Below are 18,991 nucleotides of genomic sequence, written 5' to 3' on the forward strand. Positions count from 1 at the left end.
ACACCAGCTGCGTCTGCAGCGCGCAGCTCTTCGGCAGCTGCTGCAGAGATCAACCTATCTCTGTCTATTCTATCTAGTTACCCATGTCTCTCTGTATACAAATACACTTTTTAAACTTTTCATCTGCACGTATGCTGTTTCTTTAACCTGCAAATGTTTATTTTACAAATTTTATAGATCAAATAGTACTGTATGCTTCTCAAGCTAACTTATATGAGAAGTGTCTACAGTCAGAAGACAATCGCCTGTGATATCAGATCATTTGTTTTTGATTATCAGGTTGCTGTAGACGTAGTTATAATAATATTTATACAATATACTTATAATGATATTTATACATGATCAAACTAGTGTTACTTTCTTCAGTGATGTCCAGCGGCAGAATAACAGCTCGTTAATTCCTGCTCGTGCAGATGATGAGACGGACAAAAGTAACCAATGCATGCCATTCTTTTACTTATTTTCGTGTTGTCAGATTCACAGTGCAAACAGCTCCCGGTAGGAATAACTCGAGTGAACATAAAACAAAGCCGATTAAAACTTTCTTTCTCTGCTCAGCTGCACAGAACACAGCGAGCTCACATAATCCAGCATGCGTGTCGAACTACACTACCCACAATACACTTCGCTATGGACTACAAATCCCGTAAATATTCTATTTCCCCTCTCCTACAACACTAGTGTGCAACTTAAGCAAAACTGATACTAAAATAGTTTTACATTTGGTTGTGTAGTTCGGGCCTAAATAAATGTTTGTTGCCGTTTTTAATCGTTTTAAGTTAATTTGAATGACTATTTATAAACCATTTGACATTATTAACACATTTATTGGGTAAAATTGCTACTTTGTACTGTCATTCAATGTGTTTTGGTCATTATTAATGCACTGTCACTTTAATTGAGCGTGAGCAGCGCGTCAAAAATAGACCCAGCGCTGAAACTATCGCTGCACTGCTGCTTCGGCGACGCTCACGCCTCGCTCTGACGCGCTGCTGCTGCGTGCGGTATGAAAGCTCTAATCTGTCAAGATGGACGCCGAAAACACACGCGCTGCTCACGCTCTGCTCACGCGCCGCTGACGCTGGCGGTGTGAAACAGGCGTAAGTGTGAGTTGGAGGTGTTTGAAACTAAACTGTGCAGAGCTGTGGCCCTCCAGGAATTGAGTTTGAGACCACTGGGCTAACATTGGTGTGTACATAAAACAAAAATAAGACTTTATTCATCAGTTTCTTTTCAGTGGTCCATATATTGCGCACGTTTATAAGCACTGGGTATTACCGCTGGATAAAACTTCCTCTGTTTGAAATAAGGCACAGGTGCACTCGAGGTAATACGTCCGAAGTGCAATATGTGAATGTCATAAAAACTCTTCTGGTAGTTTAAAGAATCACTGTTTTGTTTTTGGTATACTACCTTTCTGGACAAGGCCAGAACCTAGCTGTCTACGGAGGATGAGGGAGCTCTCATATTTTACCTAAAGTATTTTAATTTGTGTTTCGAAGACGAAGGAAGGTCACAGCGTGTTTGAAACAACATGAGGGTGAGTAATTAACAACACTATTTAAACATTGGGGTGAACTAACAATTAAAGGTACAGTTTCCTCCTGTACACCCCTATTCTACCTCCTCAGTCGTTCATCTGCTGTGTCTTTTCTGCTGCTCGCTATTATTTTCATTTCTTTAGCTGCCAGGGTTTTTCTCCCCCTCTTTTCCATTCACCCCATCAAGCCCACGTCTCCCTCCCGAGGGGAGCTTGCATTCACAGCTTGCAGAAAGCTGCCAGAAGAGAAACATTACAACTATTGCAGATGTTGAAATGTTGATCCCATCCTTGGTATGCCCAGATTACCGCTCGACTAACTTCGCAGCGCAGGGCAGCTGTTCCCCCATCTATCCCCGAATGTTAAAACCTGCTTCCGTTCACATGAATACGCAGCATGCACTTCATATCTTAAAGTATTTAAGCATGTTGGCTGCGGGAATAACAATTGATCATCTGAGCTCAGCCAAGCCAAGGATTTTGTCAAGCAATGGTGGGTGGGGTGGGGTGGTGAAATTTTCTAAATCTGAATTTTCTTCTGTCCACATTGTTCGTATCTGATGATGTAAGTTAACCGAAACCCTATAGAGTCCATTTAAGGCAACAACAGCGCTGGTCCAAACCTTCAGTCATCATAGGAGTTTTGTTGCTGTGATTTACAATGCACTGGATTTTTTTTAAAAAAAGCTCAATAATAGCTCTACATATGTTATCACTAGAATATAGAAAATGATTTTTGGTGGTGTAGACTTTTCAACCAGTTTGACTCTTTCTCTTGTATTGTTTCACTTGCTCTATGGTGTTGATTTATGCCTCTAAAGACTGCTTGGGGAGAATTTTCCCACAGGTTCCACGAGCCAAGAGCTGTCTTTTTACATCATCAGCTAACATCCACATCTCTGGAGAGCTGGATTATTCTGTGAATGCTGCTGTGATGTTCTGGAATTTTTACTGTACTTGATAAACAATATTTCACCGATTGCCTGCCCACCCAATACATGAAGATTTTCTTAAAGAGGGTATCAGATTTGGCCTACTTTGAAAGCAAAATAAAACCCCATTGGAAAACAGGATTTCGTAACGTTTCATCAGAACAAAACCTGCTCTGCCTCTGATCAAGCGCCATGCGTTTTTTTTTCACTGAATACCCTGGTTTGCTCATAAATACATGACATTTTAGATAAAAGAAACATGCAGGCTTAAATGATTAGTGCTTTTCCAGCCCAATAGTATGTGGACGCTGCCTTGATGATGCAAACTGAGATTGCATATCTCTGTGATGCAATGTCAGACACGGTGTAGGGTTAGATCGATAGACGAGACCATCACCGATGGCTAGGCCCACATGGAATCTGCGCACACAATATTCCACAGATTTTTAGCCCATCATTGATTCTGTTTATTTACTTGTGTAAATGTTTGTAATTTCTTATTTATTCAGCTTTTAAATTAATTACAATAATATTATTGACTAGCATGAAAATATTATTATGATTTATTCACAATATAGTGTGTAAAGTAATATTTTCTGTCTTTTAGTAGATATATTATATGAGAGACTTGCTTTGTTTACCAAATAAAGTGGATCTATATGGATTTGCATTGTAAACATTAAATATAAGTTAAAAGGGGATTACTTTTTATTTCATTTTCATCATATTAAGGTTTTAGTTATGATACTCCCAAAATCATTCAGCATAAATCTGCTGATTTTTACCAAAATTCAGCGCAGAAATAGCAAAAAATGTCCGCATTTTCCACTGATGGCAGATAGACATCACAATGCTGAGCCAACATTGTGATCCTCCGCCCCACCCCTATCGCAGTAACAAAAAATACACACTTAGGCTCCATTTACACTAATACATCTTAGTTTTAAAATGGCATTTTAGAACGAAAACGATCCACGTCCACACTGGCGTTTCACTTGGCATTTCTGAAAAGCCCTCCTTCCACACTATACCTCTAAAAACGCACATCACGTGACCACACACACACTCCCTTAATCATGCTCCAGCAGTGCATGTTGGACAGTTTATCAAGGATGTACAGCTGGATTGCATCTCACTATAGTTAGTAAAGGTGATGTTTAATTAATCTTGTCTCTGTCTTTTTAATCTATCAGTAGTATTGCCAGATGTAGCTGACTGATTCCAGCCCAAAAACTATTCAAAACTCGCCAAAATGCAAAAAAAAAAAAAAAAAACAATACTGTTGGTTGGTTACTGTTGGTTGTGCAACTTTTTCGCCAACCAAGTTTATTAACGCCATTATAAGGACACAGATCACTCTGCCTGTTCATGCCAGAGTCGGAAAAAGTAATTGATAGGTGTTAATTTGTGTGTAACTCATCTTTATTTACTGTTGATTTGGTTATGGGTAAAACAAAGACCATGCGGGTCAGGTATTTGAAACGGTAGGCTACAAATTTAATTAATCCATTCCGATGTTTCACATTAGACATTGTACGATGCCAAATTGGTCGACATCACCCAACCCTAACACAGTGCACTTAATAGAGCTGGTGACGTCACTGTGAGGGGTCGGGTTATGAGTGGGGTAAGGTGTGGGCATTAAAAAGCATTGCATGCAGCTCAGATTGCATCTGCACCAGTTCTAAGAATTACTTAATATTAATATTTCTAGACTTAAGATTGAGGCTCGTTTTGCGCATTCACGCCAAGGGGTAGCGGTGTCCCAATTCTCTTTAGCTTGAAGGCGTAGGGCTAAGGGAAAGGGGTTAAATAGCCCGTCGACGGAAGATTTTTCAGGACCACACTCGAAACCAAGGGGTACGAAAATTTCCAAGAATACACCTGCCACAATGGCAGTATTGCGGAACCTGGAGATAAGTAAGGAGATCCACAAATTAGTATTTTTGTCATTATTACAAATTTTTACGACAAACTAAACACGTTTTAATATATATTCATAATGGCGTTCGTGTTTTACAGTCATGCTTTTTAAAAAAAACTTGAAAAAAAACAGCTAAATTTTGCGATCTATAATCCATAATCATAACTCCTGTATAGCAGTTCCACACCATTCTGACACTCGATGAAACTCGAAAACTGTCAGTTAAGTCTAGTGGCTGAGAATGAGCTTTTTACAGTGTCTGCAGTGTCTGTTAATGTTGTTTTCGTGTGTTTACATAGATGAATATGGCCACGGTGTCAATGCACTGTACAGTTATGATCTTATTGCCACATTAGATCGTTATGATAACATAATATATGCCTTGATTCCTTGAAGATAAAAACCAAAAAATAGCACAACTGGAATAACTACAGCAGTCGGGATCGGTGTTTTCATATGAAGCATGAGATCACGATGACGTGTGCAGGTGCTGTAGTGCTGTCCCAATTCTCAGGGGTACATTTTAAAGCCCTTCCCCTTAACCCTTGGTTGTAAGGGCTAAGGGGAAGGGGTACAAAAATGGCATTGGGATTGGGCATAAGTGGGATTTATAAAGGTTCTTAAGTGTTAAGACTTTGTCTCAGCTTCTAAATTATTTAGGAGTGTTTGGGATTTATCTTAACCTAATTAGGAGTAACAAGATGGCAGCAGAGAGGAGGGGATCATGCACCTTTCAAGAACAAAAGAATATGTTACAACTAAATGATGGCAGGGAGTTGCTAAAACGTTTGATCATGAAGGTATTCTTTTTGTAACTAATCTTGTCAGAAATGCAATAAGTTTTCACATAATACGAAACAATGCCTTAACTGCAGAAATGAATTTAATAATCACTCTGTTTTTTGGCAACTGGAAAGATGCAGCAGTGCACCAGCGATGACTAATGCCGTGTTCAGACTGCATGATTTTAGCCCCGATTTTGACTCGTCAACAGGTTTTGAGAAATCGGCGTCAAATCCCTGCTGAAAAAAAAAGCTTAAACCAGCCTAAGCTGGTTGGCTGGTTTTAGCTGGTTGACCTGGCTAGATTTAGAGGGGTTTTGGCCACTTCCAGGCTGGTCATAGCTGGTCAGGCTGGGAGATGACCAGCTAAAACCAGCTTGATCAGTCTAGTCAGGCAGGAAGCCCAGCCAAAACCAGCTATATCCAGCTTAAACCAGGCTGGTCAAACTGGTTTTAGCTGGTCATTTTCCAGCCTGACCAGCTAAGACCAGGCTGGAAACCAGCCTGGAAGTGGCCAAAACCCCTCTAAAACCAGGCTGGTCAACCAGCTAAAACCAGCCAACCAGCTTAGGCTGGTTTAAGCTGTTTTTTTCAGCAGGGATGCCTGAAATCACAGGCAAATCGGTGCTCGTTTACGTGAGTGACAATCACACAGTATGAACTATCGAAGATCTGAGATCTGAGAGAATCGCTGATGAGTCGCCGATGCCAGTGAGATTTTTGCCGTGCTAAATATCTGGAACTGTCGGCGATTCAAATCATGTCGTGTGAAATTAGTTTTGACTGAAAATAACATTGGCGATCGCCTACAGCCAATGAGAGAGCAGTATTCACTCGTGTGTGTTTGTGTGTGTGTGTGTACCTGCATCCCAGCGGGTGGTTGAGGGAGAAGTTAAAAGCGATCATTTTCAGGTTATTTGGACCCAAGAAATGGATTAAAAACTAGTGGAGGTGTGACAGGAGCATCCGTGACTGTTTGACGTGTCATACAGAAAGTTTAAAAAGAAAGTTGAGGAGAAATTGCTAATTCCCTTTAAACCCAGGTGAGCAAATATGTACATTTTCTACCACTTTAAAGGCTTCTTTCTCATCATGTAGTAACAACAAAAGTTATACTACGTGTTTTTATGTGTGAGATGTAGTTTGGACAAAGTTGTCGTGGATTCTTCCTATTGTAAAATCATGCAATGTGAAAGTCCCTGTCGCCGATCCACTTTGCAGTGTTAACAAAGCAGGGACAAAACGCTAGCCCAGATAGTCATGCAGTGTGAAAGCATCTGTGACACGACTACTTTGAAAATTATGCAGTCTGAACTCGGCATTAGGCCTATCACAATCCAATTTTGACACCTCTACTGCTGTGACTTCATCCTTGCAGGTTCCTAATAGGCTGATTCAGAGGTCAAGGGCGGCCATTTTGTGCTTTAATCATTGTAGTCCTTGATTTACAACACTTATGTCAGAACTTAAGAATCAGTCTCAAACTTTTACTGAAAGTTGCTTTTAGATTCTTTATAAGTGTCCTACCCTCAAACAAAGTCCTACTTTTTAATAAGAATTTTTTGAAATGTCAGTTTAAGACTATTCTTAAGAGCCTTTTTAAAAGTTTAAAACATACGGCCCCAGACCCCACTCTTTTAGCCTTCAGCGTTTTCTGCTCATTGTTAATGGGGGGTGGGGGGTGGGGGAGTGTTGTGTAGCACAGATTCAACCTGTAATGGTCAACTATGGTGCAATGGTTTTGTATGCAGTCAAACTCAGCCAGCTCAGTGTTTCTCAGAATTTAATTAGTACAGAAAATCCTGCAAATATGGTCGCTGACAATAAACAATAGCAGGACAATTTTATTGTCAGTCATTCAGGTCAAATGGTCTAGCCCTTCTGTATAGTTTCAGTAGAATCTACCATTCCGATAACTTCAAGTTCATTACAAAATAAAGCATTTGAAATAAATAAATATATTTATATATAGATTTATAATTATACATTATATGTAGAAAATAAATATATTGTACATCTCATAAATAGGTTTGTCCATATTTACACGTCTTTCACTTACATTTTAATAATGTTCCTGGCAACCCGAACATTATAAGTCACTCTTTGTCAGATGACCAAAAGTCTCTGTCGCACACTTCAGCAAACACCATACATTTCCCTGCTTTCTTTGAAAGTGGTTACTTGTTTCAAACAAAAATGTATGCTTTGACCATTCCTTTAAAATATGATCTGCGTATGCCTCTCAGATCTTTCACCAAGACAAAATGAGTGTTTCCATTAATTTTCACCATCTCACAATTGCTAATTTGATAGTTTCAGCAGAAATGGGTCATTGTTCTTCAAATATTTTTCTCCTATTAAGTGCCCTTAAAGATACATTTCATTTGAAAGCCCTTGCTTTGCATTTGTCCTACAGGAAGGTCTGGGTTGTACTCCCCATGTCCATCTTCTTCGTAAGTGCTGCGTCATGACCTTTCAACATGAGTTCGGCCCCAGGGTCACCACACTGGACTTTTATCATTACACTCAACAGTTTTACTTCCTAGCTACTGGTGACAATTTGCTCAACAAATTAAGGTTTAAAGTAAACCCGAGCTTTGTTTTCCAGTGACAACATGCTCAAAATGTGGTCCACTTCACAGAGGAGTGGCTCACACAATGACTGTCTAAAGAAAGGGCGATTGCATGACACATGTCATTACGCCCTGAAGTCAACACCTCTTCCACAAGACATCTTTTGGCACCAGCTTTGGATGCAGGAATGTTCCCTCTTCTCTGTAGTTTAAAACCCATTAAGTAGAGGAAACGGAGCCATCCAGGACACACACGTACTGTTTATCTCAATCACCATTGGAGAGGGCCTCCTCATTTTGGACCAGAACCCAAATATAAACAGCTGTGAGACGAGAGAAGTAGGGTCTTGTATTTCTTTACGTTCTTCGTCTTTCCCATCCCGCACTCCTACTGTAACTCTCCAACCCAGGGACTCCAATGGATGCTCTGGTCACCTATGCTGGAACAATTCTCTGTAAGCTTGGGGTATCTTTTCTATCTCGACGGGCCTGGGCAGGAAGTGAGTCAACTTCTGATGCTTTTTAGTCCTGCTGCCTTCTCGAGGCGAGCCGTCCTTGTTCAGAGCCACGTAATAGTACCTCCCAGTGTCAGCATGCTTGAAGAGTGTCGACGCATACGTGTTGTACCAGTTCTCTTCAAACTGCTCACGGAAGACACACTCAGCTGTCAGCTTCTTCTGCAACCAGAAAAAGACAAACGAAAACTTAGCTTAGATTATCTGGACACTTGATATACACAGCACTTGTAGTATTAGTGGAAAGATCTTGTTTCCCACAGTTATGAATAAGCTTCACCCACACCAGGGGTGTCCAGTCATGCTCTTGGAGGCCCACCTGCTTGACCAAGTTTAGCTTCAAATTTTCTGGCAGGTGTGTGGGTGCAAGATTAAATGAAGTCATCTAGGGCTAAACAGTTGAGTTTTTGCATATTTAGATCCATTCAGACAATCTCTGGGTCTGGCGGGAGCACTTTTAGCTTAGCTTAGCATAAATCACTGAATCAGATTAGATCAGAGCATCTTGCTTGATAATTTTCTTATTTAAAGGGTCACGAAACACCAAAACACATTTTTTGAGCTGTTGACAGTCATATATGTGTCCCACACTGCTAAAAACACTATTAGGACACCTATATTTCACTAAAAAGTGTAAATTGGTTGTTTTTGCGTTATTTCAAGCAAATTCGTACTTCCTGTTTGAAACGAATTTTTGAAGCTGCGTCACGGTCATGACATAATAGCGTTGTATTCCAGCGTGCAGACTGGGCGTCTGTGCCAGAGTGTGCCTTATTACGTCTTACAGTGTGCTGCATTAATGCATGAGTAAGGGTTGGTTCAAACCAATCAGCGCGCTCTATTGTGCAACTTCATTAATATTCATTAGTGTCACCGTCTTTACACCACAGAGACGCCACGTTGTGTTGGCAAAACAAGCGTGAAGTGTTGCTTTTACAGTTTGCTGCCATTAAGTTTCGTTTTCATTTTCTCTCTGTGAGAGCTCATCTGGATCACGTGTGGATTAACGGTGTACGCGACGCTCGACAACAATAATTTACGTGTCTAAGGAGGATTATTGTTTACCTGAGAGCTGTTCTCATCTGCAAACGCTGAAATCCGGATTCCGGATGTAGTCTTCTCTTCATAAAGACGCGGCTCTAGTTGCTGGTGATTGTCCTGTCTCTACAGATTTGGTAAGTGAGCGACCAGTGCTCTTTGTATATTCAGTTTGTTCGTATCAAATAAGTTAACTATTGCATTGAGTGCAAACATGTTAGCACCGCATTTAGTGACCGGAATAACACACGCGGCTTTCGGACGCTACCTGCCGTGTGCATCTAAGTTTCCGGGAAATGCGGAGTTTTTTTCTCTCTCATTCGCCGTGCGGTATCAAACATTGCATGAAAAATACACGCATAGAGCAGATCTTCGAATCAAATATCTCATTTGTCGCGAGGGGCATGAATGAATTCCCTGAATGAAAGAGCCAAACTGCAGTTAAAGTCCAACATTTAATAATTTGGCAAATAATTCGACTACAGATGTGCATGTAGGTTAAACGCCATCCCTTTCTCCTGTGTATTTTGACTGAAACTCGCGCGTGCCCAAATAGACACTCCCACACCCTCCCACTTTAGTTTCTCCGACACTCCCCCCTAAACAGAGCTGGACACCCCCACTTTTCTGACTTTTTCCAAAGAAGAGGTGTGAAAACACCCTGCTGAAACGAGGGGGTTTCATGGCCCTTTAAAGTTTGACTCATCTGTAGTGCACTAACAAACTGTATACTAAGAAAAGTTATTATTTTTTGAGTCAATATGGCTAGGAACTATACTTTCATTGTTATATTACGCGGCCCTTGACAATAGTCCTCAGCTAGGTAAATAGGTAACAGCACTATATACTATAATTTATGCTATGCTAAGCTAAGCTATATGTGCTCCCCCCCAGACCCTGAGATCCGCCAAAATGTTTGGCTATACTGTTCCTAAGGTATGTGTAAGTATTTATTATTTACAATTTTTTTCTCTTTTTTACATTTTTTTTAGGACAACAGTATATCCAGCAGAAAAGCTTTCCAAAAATGTCATTTTAAATTGTAAAAATGCCGTTTTAAATTGAAGATGCTGTTTTAAATTTTAAAGATGTGGTTTTAAACTGTAAAGATGCCATTTTAAATTGTAAAGATTAAATTTTATATGGTAAAAATGTTGTTTTAAATAGTAAAGATGTCATTTTATATGGTAAAGATGCCGTTTTAAATTGTAAAGATGCCATTTTGAATTGTAAAAATGCCGTTTTAAATTGTAAAGATGTCATTTTATATGGTAAAGATGCCGTTTTAAATTGTAAAGATGCTGTTTATATTGTAAAAATGCCGTTTTAAATTGTAAAGATGTCATTTTATATGGTAAAAATGTCGTTTTAAATTGTAAAGATGTTATTTTATATGGTAAAAATGTTTTAAATAGTAAAGATGTCATTTTATATAGTAAAGATACTGTTTTAAATTGTAAAGATGCTGTTTTAAATTGTAAAGATGCTGTTTTAAATTGTAAAGATGTTATTTTATATGGCAAAAATGTCTTAAATTGTAAAGATGTCATTTTATATGGTAAAAAGGTCTTTAAAATTGTAAAGATGTCATTTTATATGGTAAAGATGCCATTTTAAATTGTAAAGATGCTGTTTTTAAATTGTAAAGATGCTGTTTTAAATTGTAAAGATGTCATTTTATATGGCAAAAATGTTTTTTAAATTGTAAAGATGTCATTTTATATGGTAAAGATACTGTTTTAAATTGTAAAGATACTGTTTTAAATTGTAAAGATGTCGTTTTATATGGTAAAAATGTCGTTTTAAATTGTAAAAATGTCATTTTATATGGTAAAGATACTGTTTTAAATTGTAAAGATGCTGTTTTAAATTGTAAAAATGCCGTTTTAAATTGTAAAGATGTTATTTTATATGGCAAAAATGTCTTAAATTGTAAAGATGTCATTTTATATGGTAAAAATGTCTTTAAAATTGTAAAGATGCCATTTTAAATTGTAAAGATGCTGTTTTTAAATTGTAAAGATGCTGTTTTAAATTGTAAAGATGTCATTTTATATGGTAAAGATGCCGTTTTAAATTGTAAAGATGCTGTTTTAAATTGTAAAGATGTCGTTTTATATGGTAAAAATGTCATTTTAAATTGTAAAGATGTCATTTTATATAGTAAAGATGCTGTTTTAAATTGTAAAGATGTCATTTTATATGGTAAAGATACTGTTTTAAATTGTAAAGATGCTGTTTTAAATTGTAAAAAGGCCGTTTTAAACTGTAAAGATGTCATTTTAAATAGTAAAGATGTATTTTTAAATTATGAAGAAACATTTGTAATTGTAAAGAGACATTTAAATATATATATATTTTTAAAACAGAAATCACAATATCGTGCAACTGTGCTAATTTTGCCAAATTTTAATTCTAAGTTTTCATACCGTCAGAATCTTATACTGGCCCACGTCTATACCTAGCACAACAAAAGGGTACCAAAAGGTGGAGCAAAATGCGCAGCTGAACGCTATTGGTTTACAGAGATACAGCACTAGCTTGTGCACAAGTCAGGAGAATGAAAACAAAGGAAGCACCATTTTTAAATACACAGTCGAGACATTACACCGTAATAATATATGCATATAATAACGAGCCGTGGTCAACCCATGCTCAAACATAGCAAATGATTCTTTCAGCAACCTAAAACATGAAAAAACTGCCATGTTTAATTATTATCGTCGCCTTTTGAACTATTCAGAACTCAGAATGACGGAATTAATTTCTAACAAGAGGTTGATCTGAAGTTCTAATTAAAGCTTGTTCATAGAAAGTTTGGTAATGATCATTTATACACAAGTTTATTTGTGTAAAGCATCTGTTTTGTGAGAAGTGCTTCTCGTATGATATGTGAACAAAAACTTGGCGCTCCAATCTGCGTAAACCATTTAAATATCTGAATCAACGCGGGAAACTATTGGTCATAACATCTAAATGGTAATCTACGATCTGTCCATCAAGAGAGAAAGATATCTGACCACATGTTTAAGCACTGACATGCCCCCCCTCCCATTTCCAGACCTCCAGATGCTCTGGAAAGCATGAGGGTGTGAAGACGTGGTACTGTTCCTTTCTCACAGCGCACAGTTTACCCTTGTCACCATCGCACAATGTGTGGAGTGGAAAATATCTTGAGGCCAGACAGCAGGTGCTCGCAGCACCAGAGAAGGGAAAGTCATTACGGGCAAGCTTTGCAGTTTACACCCAAAATCATTCTTCAAAACTGTTAACCTTTTTGTCTGCTTCCCCTATGATGCAACAAGCTCTCTCGCACAAACACGGCAGCTTGAGAGAGTCTGTGTGGGCTGCTACTACTACACCACTGACAGAACTCCATGAGCAATGACTTCGGGTTAAGCAGGTGAACATTCGCTGGCTGACTACACTGATGAGAACAATAGAAGACGCTGGGGCTACATCATGTTTCCTGCCAAGGAACAGTCATGCAATGGGCCAGGTTTGAGTCTTGGTGTCAAAATGATACATTTAAAATTAGTGTTTAGGATAAAGTCAACTTTAAAACTTCTGTTAAATCGTTTACAGTGTATAAAGGGAATGTTAAAGATAAAATATGTAATATAGGACTGCTTAATTGTATCAGCTACTAATTACTGAAACATTTTTTGGGTTACTGATAGATTCTGTGCCATGTCAGTAAGCTTTAAATCAAGGGTCTCAAACTCGCACCCCGTGGGCCAATTGCAGCCCGCGAGATGATAGTTTGTGGCCCCCACCTTAATTTGAAAGTTTAATGTTAGTGCGGCCCGTGAGTTTGATATGTATAGCAATTTACAGTGTTGCGTGCGGAGCTAAACGAACCCACCAATCACAGTGGGGTATATGGCTCTCAGGGGCGGGACATCTGCTGGATTTGACGCGAGCAGAGAAACATTTCTCAGTGCAAGTGACTGCAGCGTTCCCATGGAGTGTTTTCCTTCTTGTCTGCTAACTGTCTTGTTTCTATTGGGCACACTCGGACATTCATCCCAGCGCGCTTCATTCACAACACTTCAAAAAAACTGTTTTATGTTTCAGCCTAGCGAGACATTATACGTAGATTAATGTATATAAATCAGCGCCTAATTTGAGTCGGTTCTTGTCGGATCTTGTTCCGGGAAATGTCAGATATTTGTATTTTTATTTATTTTAATTGATTCAGCATTAACTTGTGCACAGTGACTACCTGTATGTGTCATACCTGCCACAACTCCTATTTTTCCCGGGAGTCTCCCATATTCCAGACCCATCTCCTATTTTGTCATTTCTCCTGGAATACTCCTGGAATTACACCCCCTTCCCCTGGTCCTAAGGTGTTCGGTACAATCTATGACACCCCCGGATCACTGACTTTTCCAATGGCAGCCAGTGCCCAGTACATAGGACAAACAAAGCACCCCCCCCCCCCCCCCCCCCCAAGGCTCTTCTTCTCCCTCCCCCCATTTTTCATTTTCCAGCCTCTCTAAATTCTCTGAAATTTACTGGACACATGTACCCCCTCACCCCCCCCCCCCCCCCCCCCCCCGCCCCCAAACACACACAGACTTTTAGGTTTTTCCAGCCTCTGTAAAGTACTGGACATGTCCTCTTCCTTGACCCCAAAACACCCCTCACCCTCCAGTCTCCCAGATTTTCAGAGACAAGTGTTGACAGGTATGGTATGTGTGTGTGTGTGTGTGTGTGTGTGTGTGTGTGTGTGTGTGTGTGTGTGTGTGTGTGTGTGTGTGTGTGTGTGTGTGTGTGTGTGTGTGTGTGTGTGAGAAAGAGAGAATGAGTGCCAGTGTTGCCAACTATTTCCATTGAAAAGTACCTAAAGCCTGCCCGAAAAGTAGCTAAATGTTGCCAGATTACGTTGCACACTAATTTACATATCAGTGACATCATCACATAGAAGCGTAAGCCTGTCATGTCTCTTTTTAATTGTAACCTTTACTCATATATATATATATATATATATATATATATATATATGTATATATATATATATATATATATATGTATATATATATATGTATATATATATATATATATATATATATATATATATATATATATATATATATATATATATATATATATATATATATATATATATATGTATGTATATCTTGTTTAACTTATTGCATTTTTGTTTTCACTATCATTTTATCCACCTGGCATCCTCTATGTTCCTTCTATAGTTCATAATGTTTCATTATGCTGTTTAAATTTACTGTTCAATAAAAAAAAAATAAATAAATAAATAAAGCCCGTTATGTTTCTACTCTCAGAGGCGCCTTGTATTATATTATATTAAAACATTACAACCAGATACACAATAAATAGGTTCCTATTAACATATTACTTTGCGTGATGACATGATTGCGTAATCGCCACTTAAAACTACACCTTGATGTAGAATACAAAATAATTATTGTTTTCTCAAATTGACTGAACATCTCAGCAAAAACTTTATTTGAAATATGTCCATTTAGATTTGTATGAAAAATAGAGTTGACTATATTGTTGTAACTATTGTATACTATTGTAAAAGTAATACAGTTTTAGATAAGAATTTTTTATTTTTAAATATAAGACTGATTATAAACAGTTACATAATTTTAAACAACATCTGGATGTAATGTTTTAATATAATATAATACAAGGCGCCTCAGAGAGTAGAGACATGATGGGCTTACCCTTGTCAGATACTTAATGATGACGTCACTGATATGCAAATTAGTGTGTGACATCATCTGGCAACATTTAGCTACTTTTCAGGCAGGCTTAAGCTACTTTTCATTGGAAATAGTTGGCAACACTGATTCATACGCGGCAGGACAAAAGAAAAGTAAGGAACTCAATGCAGCCTGTAGTCGTCTGCAGTCACAAATCGACATCTGTCCATTGCCAAGAAGAGTTTCCGGTAACCCGGACCAATTATAGGGTCACACCGTTATTTGTGGGTCATTTGCATCGATCCACCTGCATTGTATTTGCATTGCCTCACACAATGAGCATTACATATATTTCTATATGATGTACAAGTAGTCAAAACAAATGACAACAGCACAGTGTTGCTTTCCTGTAACAACAGCACGGCAGATAACAGTGTCAAATCAATATTATTATTAGTACTACTATTTATTACTGATTGTTTTATTTTCTTATTAATGTTTAATTTGTTTATTTTTCAGTTTATATTGTGTTTAAAAATTCCAATCTTCTTAAATCTCTTATACAAAATAAGATAAAAAAATAAACAAATTAAAAGTTAATAATTAATAATATAATTAATTTCTTTTGGAAAACCTGTTGCGGCCCAGCCTCACCCAGACTTGGCCTCCAGCGGCCCACAGGTAAATTGAGTTTGAGACCCCTGCTGTAAATACAAATACAGTAGATACTGCTCTGTGATTTACACTTGTCTTACTACCAGTGAAGATGTTTCCTTTATCTTTATGCAACTGAAATACCCTGAACTCAAATCTGTTCAAGAGTCTTCAGGTGGTTTGCTGTGCGACTGCATGCTGACTTGCATTTACAATCTGATTTAATGGGACGTTATCGCATTACACGTGAAGTCATCTCTTCTTGCTTTAAATAGGTTTGTTTTAATTCAGGGTCCACAGAAACGTACTGGGGGCCCCTGCTTATTGTCTCTGGAAATCTGATAGCTTGTTTCTCTCGCAAGCATGGCAAAGTCTGCAGAGGGGGAGGCCAGGCGCATTTTCCTATATATGGTTCTCTATGCTAGCATACGAAAAGTCAGTCAAAACCAGCTACAAGCTTTCATCTCCTGGTCTCCGTTACAATTAGCTCTCCAGCAGATTACAGCGTGGTCTTCATGCAAGAGACCAAGAGCTCTCAGCTCGTATATCTACGATATGTGGGTGTGTATACGTTACATGCTTCATGTGTCTCAGGGAAATATGTAAATATTTTAAGTATGGAGTGAAATGAAGAGGCAGCGTTTTTTTTTTTTAGGTTGAATGTGCTGTCTGAAAGGTTGTTTTTTTAGTGGAAAGTTACAAAGACAAAAACAAGGTGAGCCACACACAGACCCACTCTGATCAGAGGTCAGGGCTTGCAGCAGTGGAAACACTGCTTGTTTTGTCTGGTTAAGTTGTACATCTACATCATATGGGGAACAGACTATGAGCTGGTGGGTGGGTTGTCGTTTGCTCCTCATTCCAGCCCTGACTGCATTCCTATTGGAAGACTTAATAGAGCAGAACCTTCTGTTGGTGGATATTGTTTAGTGTGTGTGTGTGTGTGTGTGTGTGAGAGAGAGCACTGCAGGAGTTTGACTTACCGACCCATAGAGTTCACCTTTTTCATTCATCCCCAGATAGAGACCAGCATCCACGCCTCGTATGCTCACCAACCCGACGGCCAGACTGATAAACTCCAGAATACCTGCCACACAACAGCACACGTCAGACAATGACCAGACACATTTACTACTGCAGCACAGCTGTACGTCAGCAGAGAAAATATTTTGAAGATGTTCTGTCTCACCCCCATTTTCCTAGCATCAAGAAACAAGCTAAACCATCCTAAAGTGGTTGTTAGTTCAGCCTGACGGAGCTAGTGGTTAGAGGGTTGGCCAGCTACTGAGCTGACAAATGAATGAAACCCTACCTTAACCATCAAAGCATGTCAACCATCTAGCCCCTGCTGAGAAATCCAGCTTAAACCAGCCTAGGCTGGTTGGCTGGTTTTAGCTGGTCGACCAGGCTGGTTTTAGAGGGGTTTTGGCCATTTCCAGGCTGGTTTCCAGCCATTTCCAGCCTGGTCTTAGCTAATCAGGCTGGAAAATGACCAGCAAAAACCAGCTTGACCAGCCTGGTTTAAGCTGGACATAGCTGGTTTTGCCTGGGCTTCCAGCCTGACTAGGCTGGTCAAGCTGGTTTTAGCTGGTCATTTTCCAGCCTGACCAGGTTGGAAATGGCTGGAAACCTGCCTGAAAATGGCCAAAACCCCTCTAAAACCAACCTGGTCGACCAGCTAAAACCAGCCAACCAGCCTAGGCTGGTTTAAGCTGTTTTTTTCAGTAGGGGCAGTAGCTGTATTCTGTTGTCCTAGCTCTATAAATCCGCATTGGGTTAAGCCTCTCCTCGCTACTATTGCAGCATCTCTTATCTAATTAACTGGCTTATGTTTTTATATACAAACCAATATTGTGTTAAGGTATCCCCATAGCCATCCATTTGTGTCCGTTTTCAGGATACAAGCTCAATCTTGGCCAAAACCAGCTGTTCACACGCTTTTGATTAAAGACTAAAGCAAAAACTACACCTTTGTGGCCTTTTACCACCACCTGGACCGAGTATGTTGTGATTTGGATGCCAAATGACGACACAGAAAACTCTCTGAAGCTGGGTTAAGCAGAAGCACATTTCATATGCGTTTAATCAAAGACACTGCCAGCTTGCAGCATTACCGACAAACGGCTAGCAATTGCCAGAAGGATGCCAGAAACATGACCGCGGACCACCCAATCCAGTAAAGGCAGCTTGTCTCAGCCTAAAAACAAGCATTACAACTGGATTCCACAGTGGTCATGCTTTAATTTAGAGCTATTCCTGTTTTCTGAGCGAGGGCTGCACCTGCACAATGATTACTGATCAGAGCGATGTCAAAAATTCTCATGTCTGGACTCTGCTATCATTTGTTTATCATTGTAATACCAAGCACTTCTTGACTGATTTATTAGTGCTGTAATTAGTAGTGTCTGTGCCTGCGTCGGCCGGAGTCCTTTGAACACATTTTCAGAGAAATAACAGCCTCACGCTGTGAGCTTGTTTTCCTCTGCGGAGAAGCACCTGCATCCCTTGACCCTGCTTTGGAGTTCGCCAGGGGCAATTCCAGTGTAAGTAGGAGAGATGTGCTGCTCTTGCCTAATAGGTGGACTGATATACTGTGCTCCCAATAAGATTTGGACACCTAAAGTGCCGGGAAAATCCGAATTTTATTGCATTCAATAAAATATCAAAATGTCTGTGCTCAAATGCCCTTGGATATTTTTTTTTTTTGCTTGTCTGTATTTTTTATTTATTTAATTTTTATACATTTTTAGCATTTTAAATGTCTAACATTTTTCCTTTTATAGCTATTTAAGAGTTTGTGCATGTGCTAGGCTATTTATTCTTACGTTATATTAATTTAACACTATTGACATTTAAAGTGCTCAGCATATATGAGCACACTCCTCACAAATCTATCTTTTAAATTTATATTTTTTAATAATTAAAGGGTCCATACTGGTACCTCAAAAGTACATATTAGTACTTAGAAATTTTAAGAGGAACACTTTTGTACTTTTAAAATACTAATTTGTACCCTTGAGGTATCAATAATATGGACGTTTTAGGTACAAATGTGTACCCTTTGAAAAGGTACCACCTCAGAGACAGTTCGCTTACCTTTATTTCTGAGAGTGTATACAATATTATATTTGTGCATATATGTTAGATTAGTCAGTACTGAAGCCAAATCTAAAGCCTATCTAACAAAATAACTTACGATAACGATCCAAAAACTAGTACACTCAAATTTATGTTATAGAAAAATATTAAATAAAAATTTAAAAGTGATAAAAAAAATCAAGAATGGAAATATTTAGTTTTAATTTAATTGTCTTATCTTTAAATTTTTAAAAATGTT

At 38.7% G+C, this 18,991-nt stretch overlaps 1 protein-coding gene and 1 long non-coding RNA gene across 3 annotated transcripts in view; one reads left to right on the plus strand and one right to left on the minus strand.

Annotated features, from left to right (window-relative positions):
- Positions 1-18,991, plus strand: part of LOC147840776 (uncharacterized) — a 1,215,461-nt gene that overhangs the window by 234,286 nt on the left and 962,184 nt on the right. The window lies entirely within an intron of this gene.
- fgf16 (fibroblast growth factor 16) overlaps positions 8,183-18,991 on the minus strand; it is an 11,764-nt gene continuing 955 nt past the window's right edge. Inside the window, 2 exon segments of the mRNA NM_001040407.1 lie at positions 8,183-8,428; positions 16,638-16,741. Of these exon segments, the coding sequence (NP_001035497.1) occupies positions 8,183-8,428; positions 16,638-16,741 (350 nt within the window).

The sequence above is a fragment of the Danio rerio genome, chromosome 14 (assembly GCF_052040795.2).
Source record: "Danio rerio strain M-AB ecotype USA chromosome 14, GRCz13ab, whole genome shotgun sequence".
NCBI lineage: Eukaryota > Metazoa > Chordata > Actinopteri > Cypriniformes > Danionidae > Danio > Danio rerio.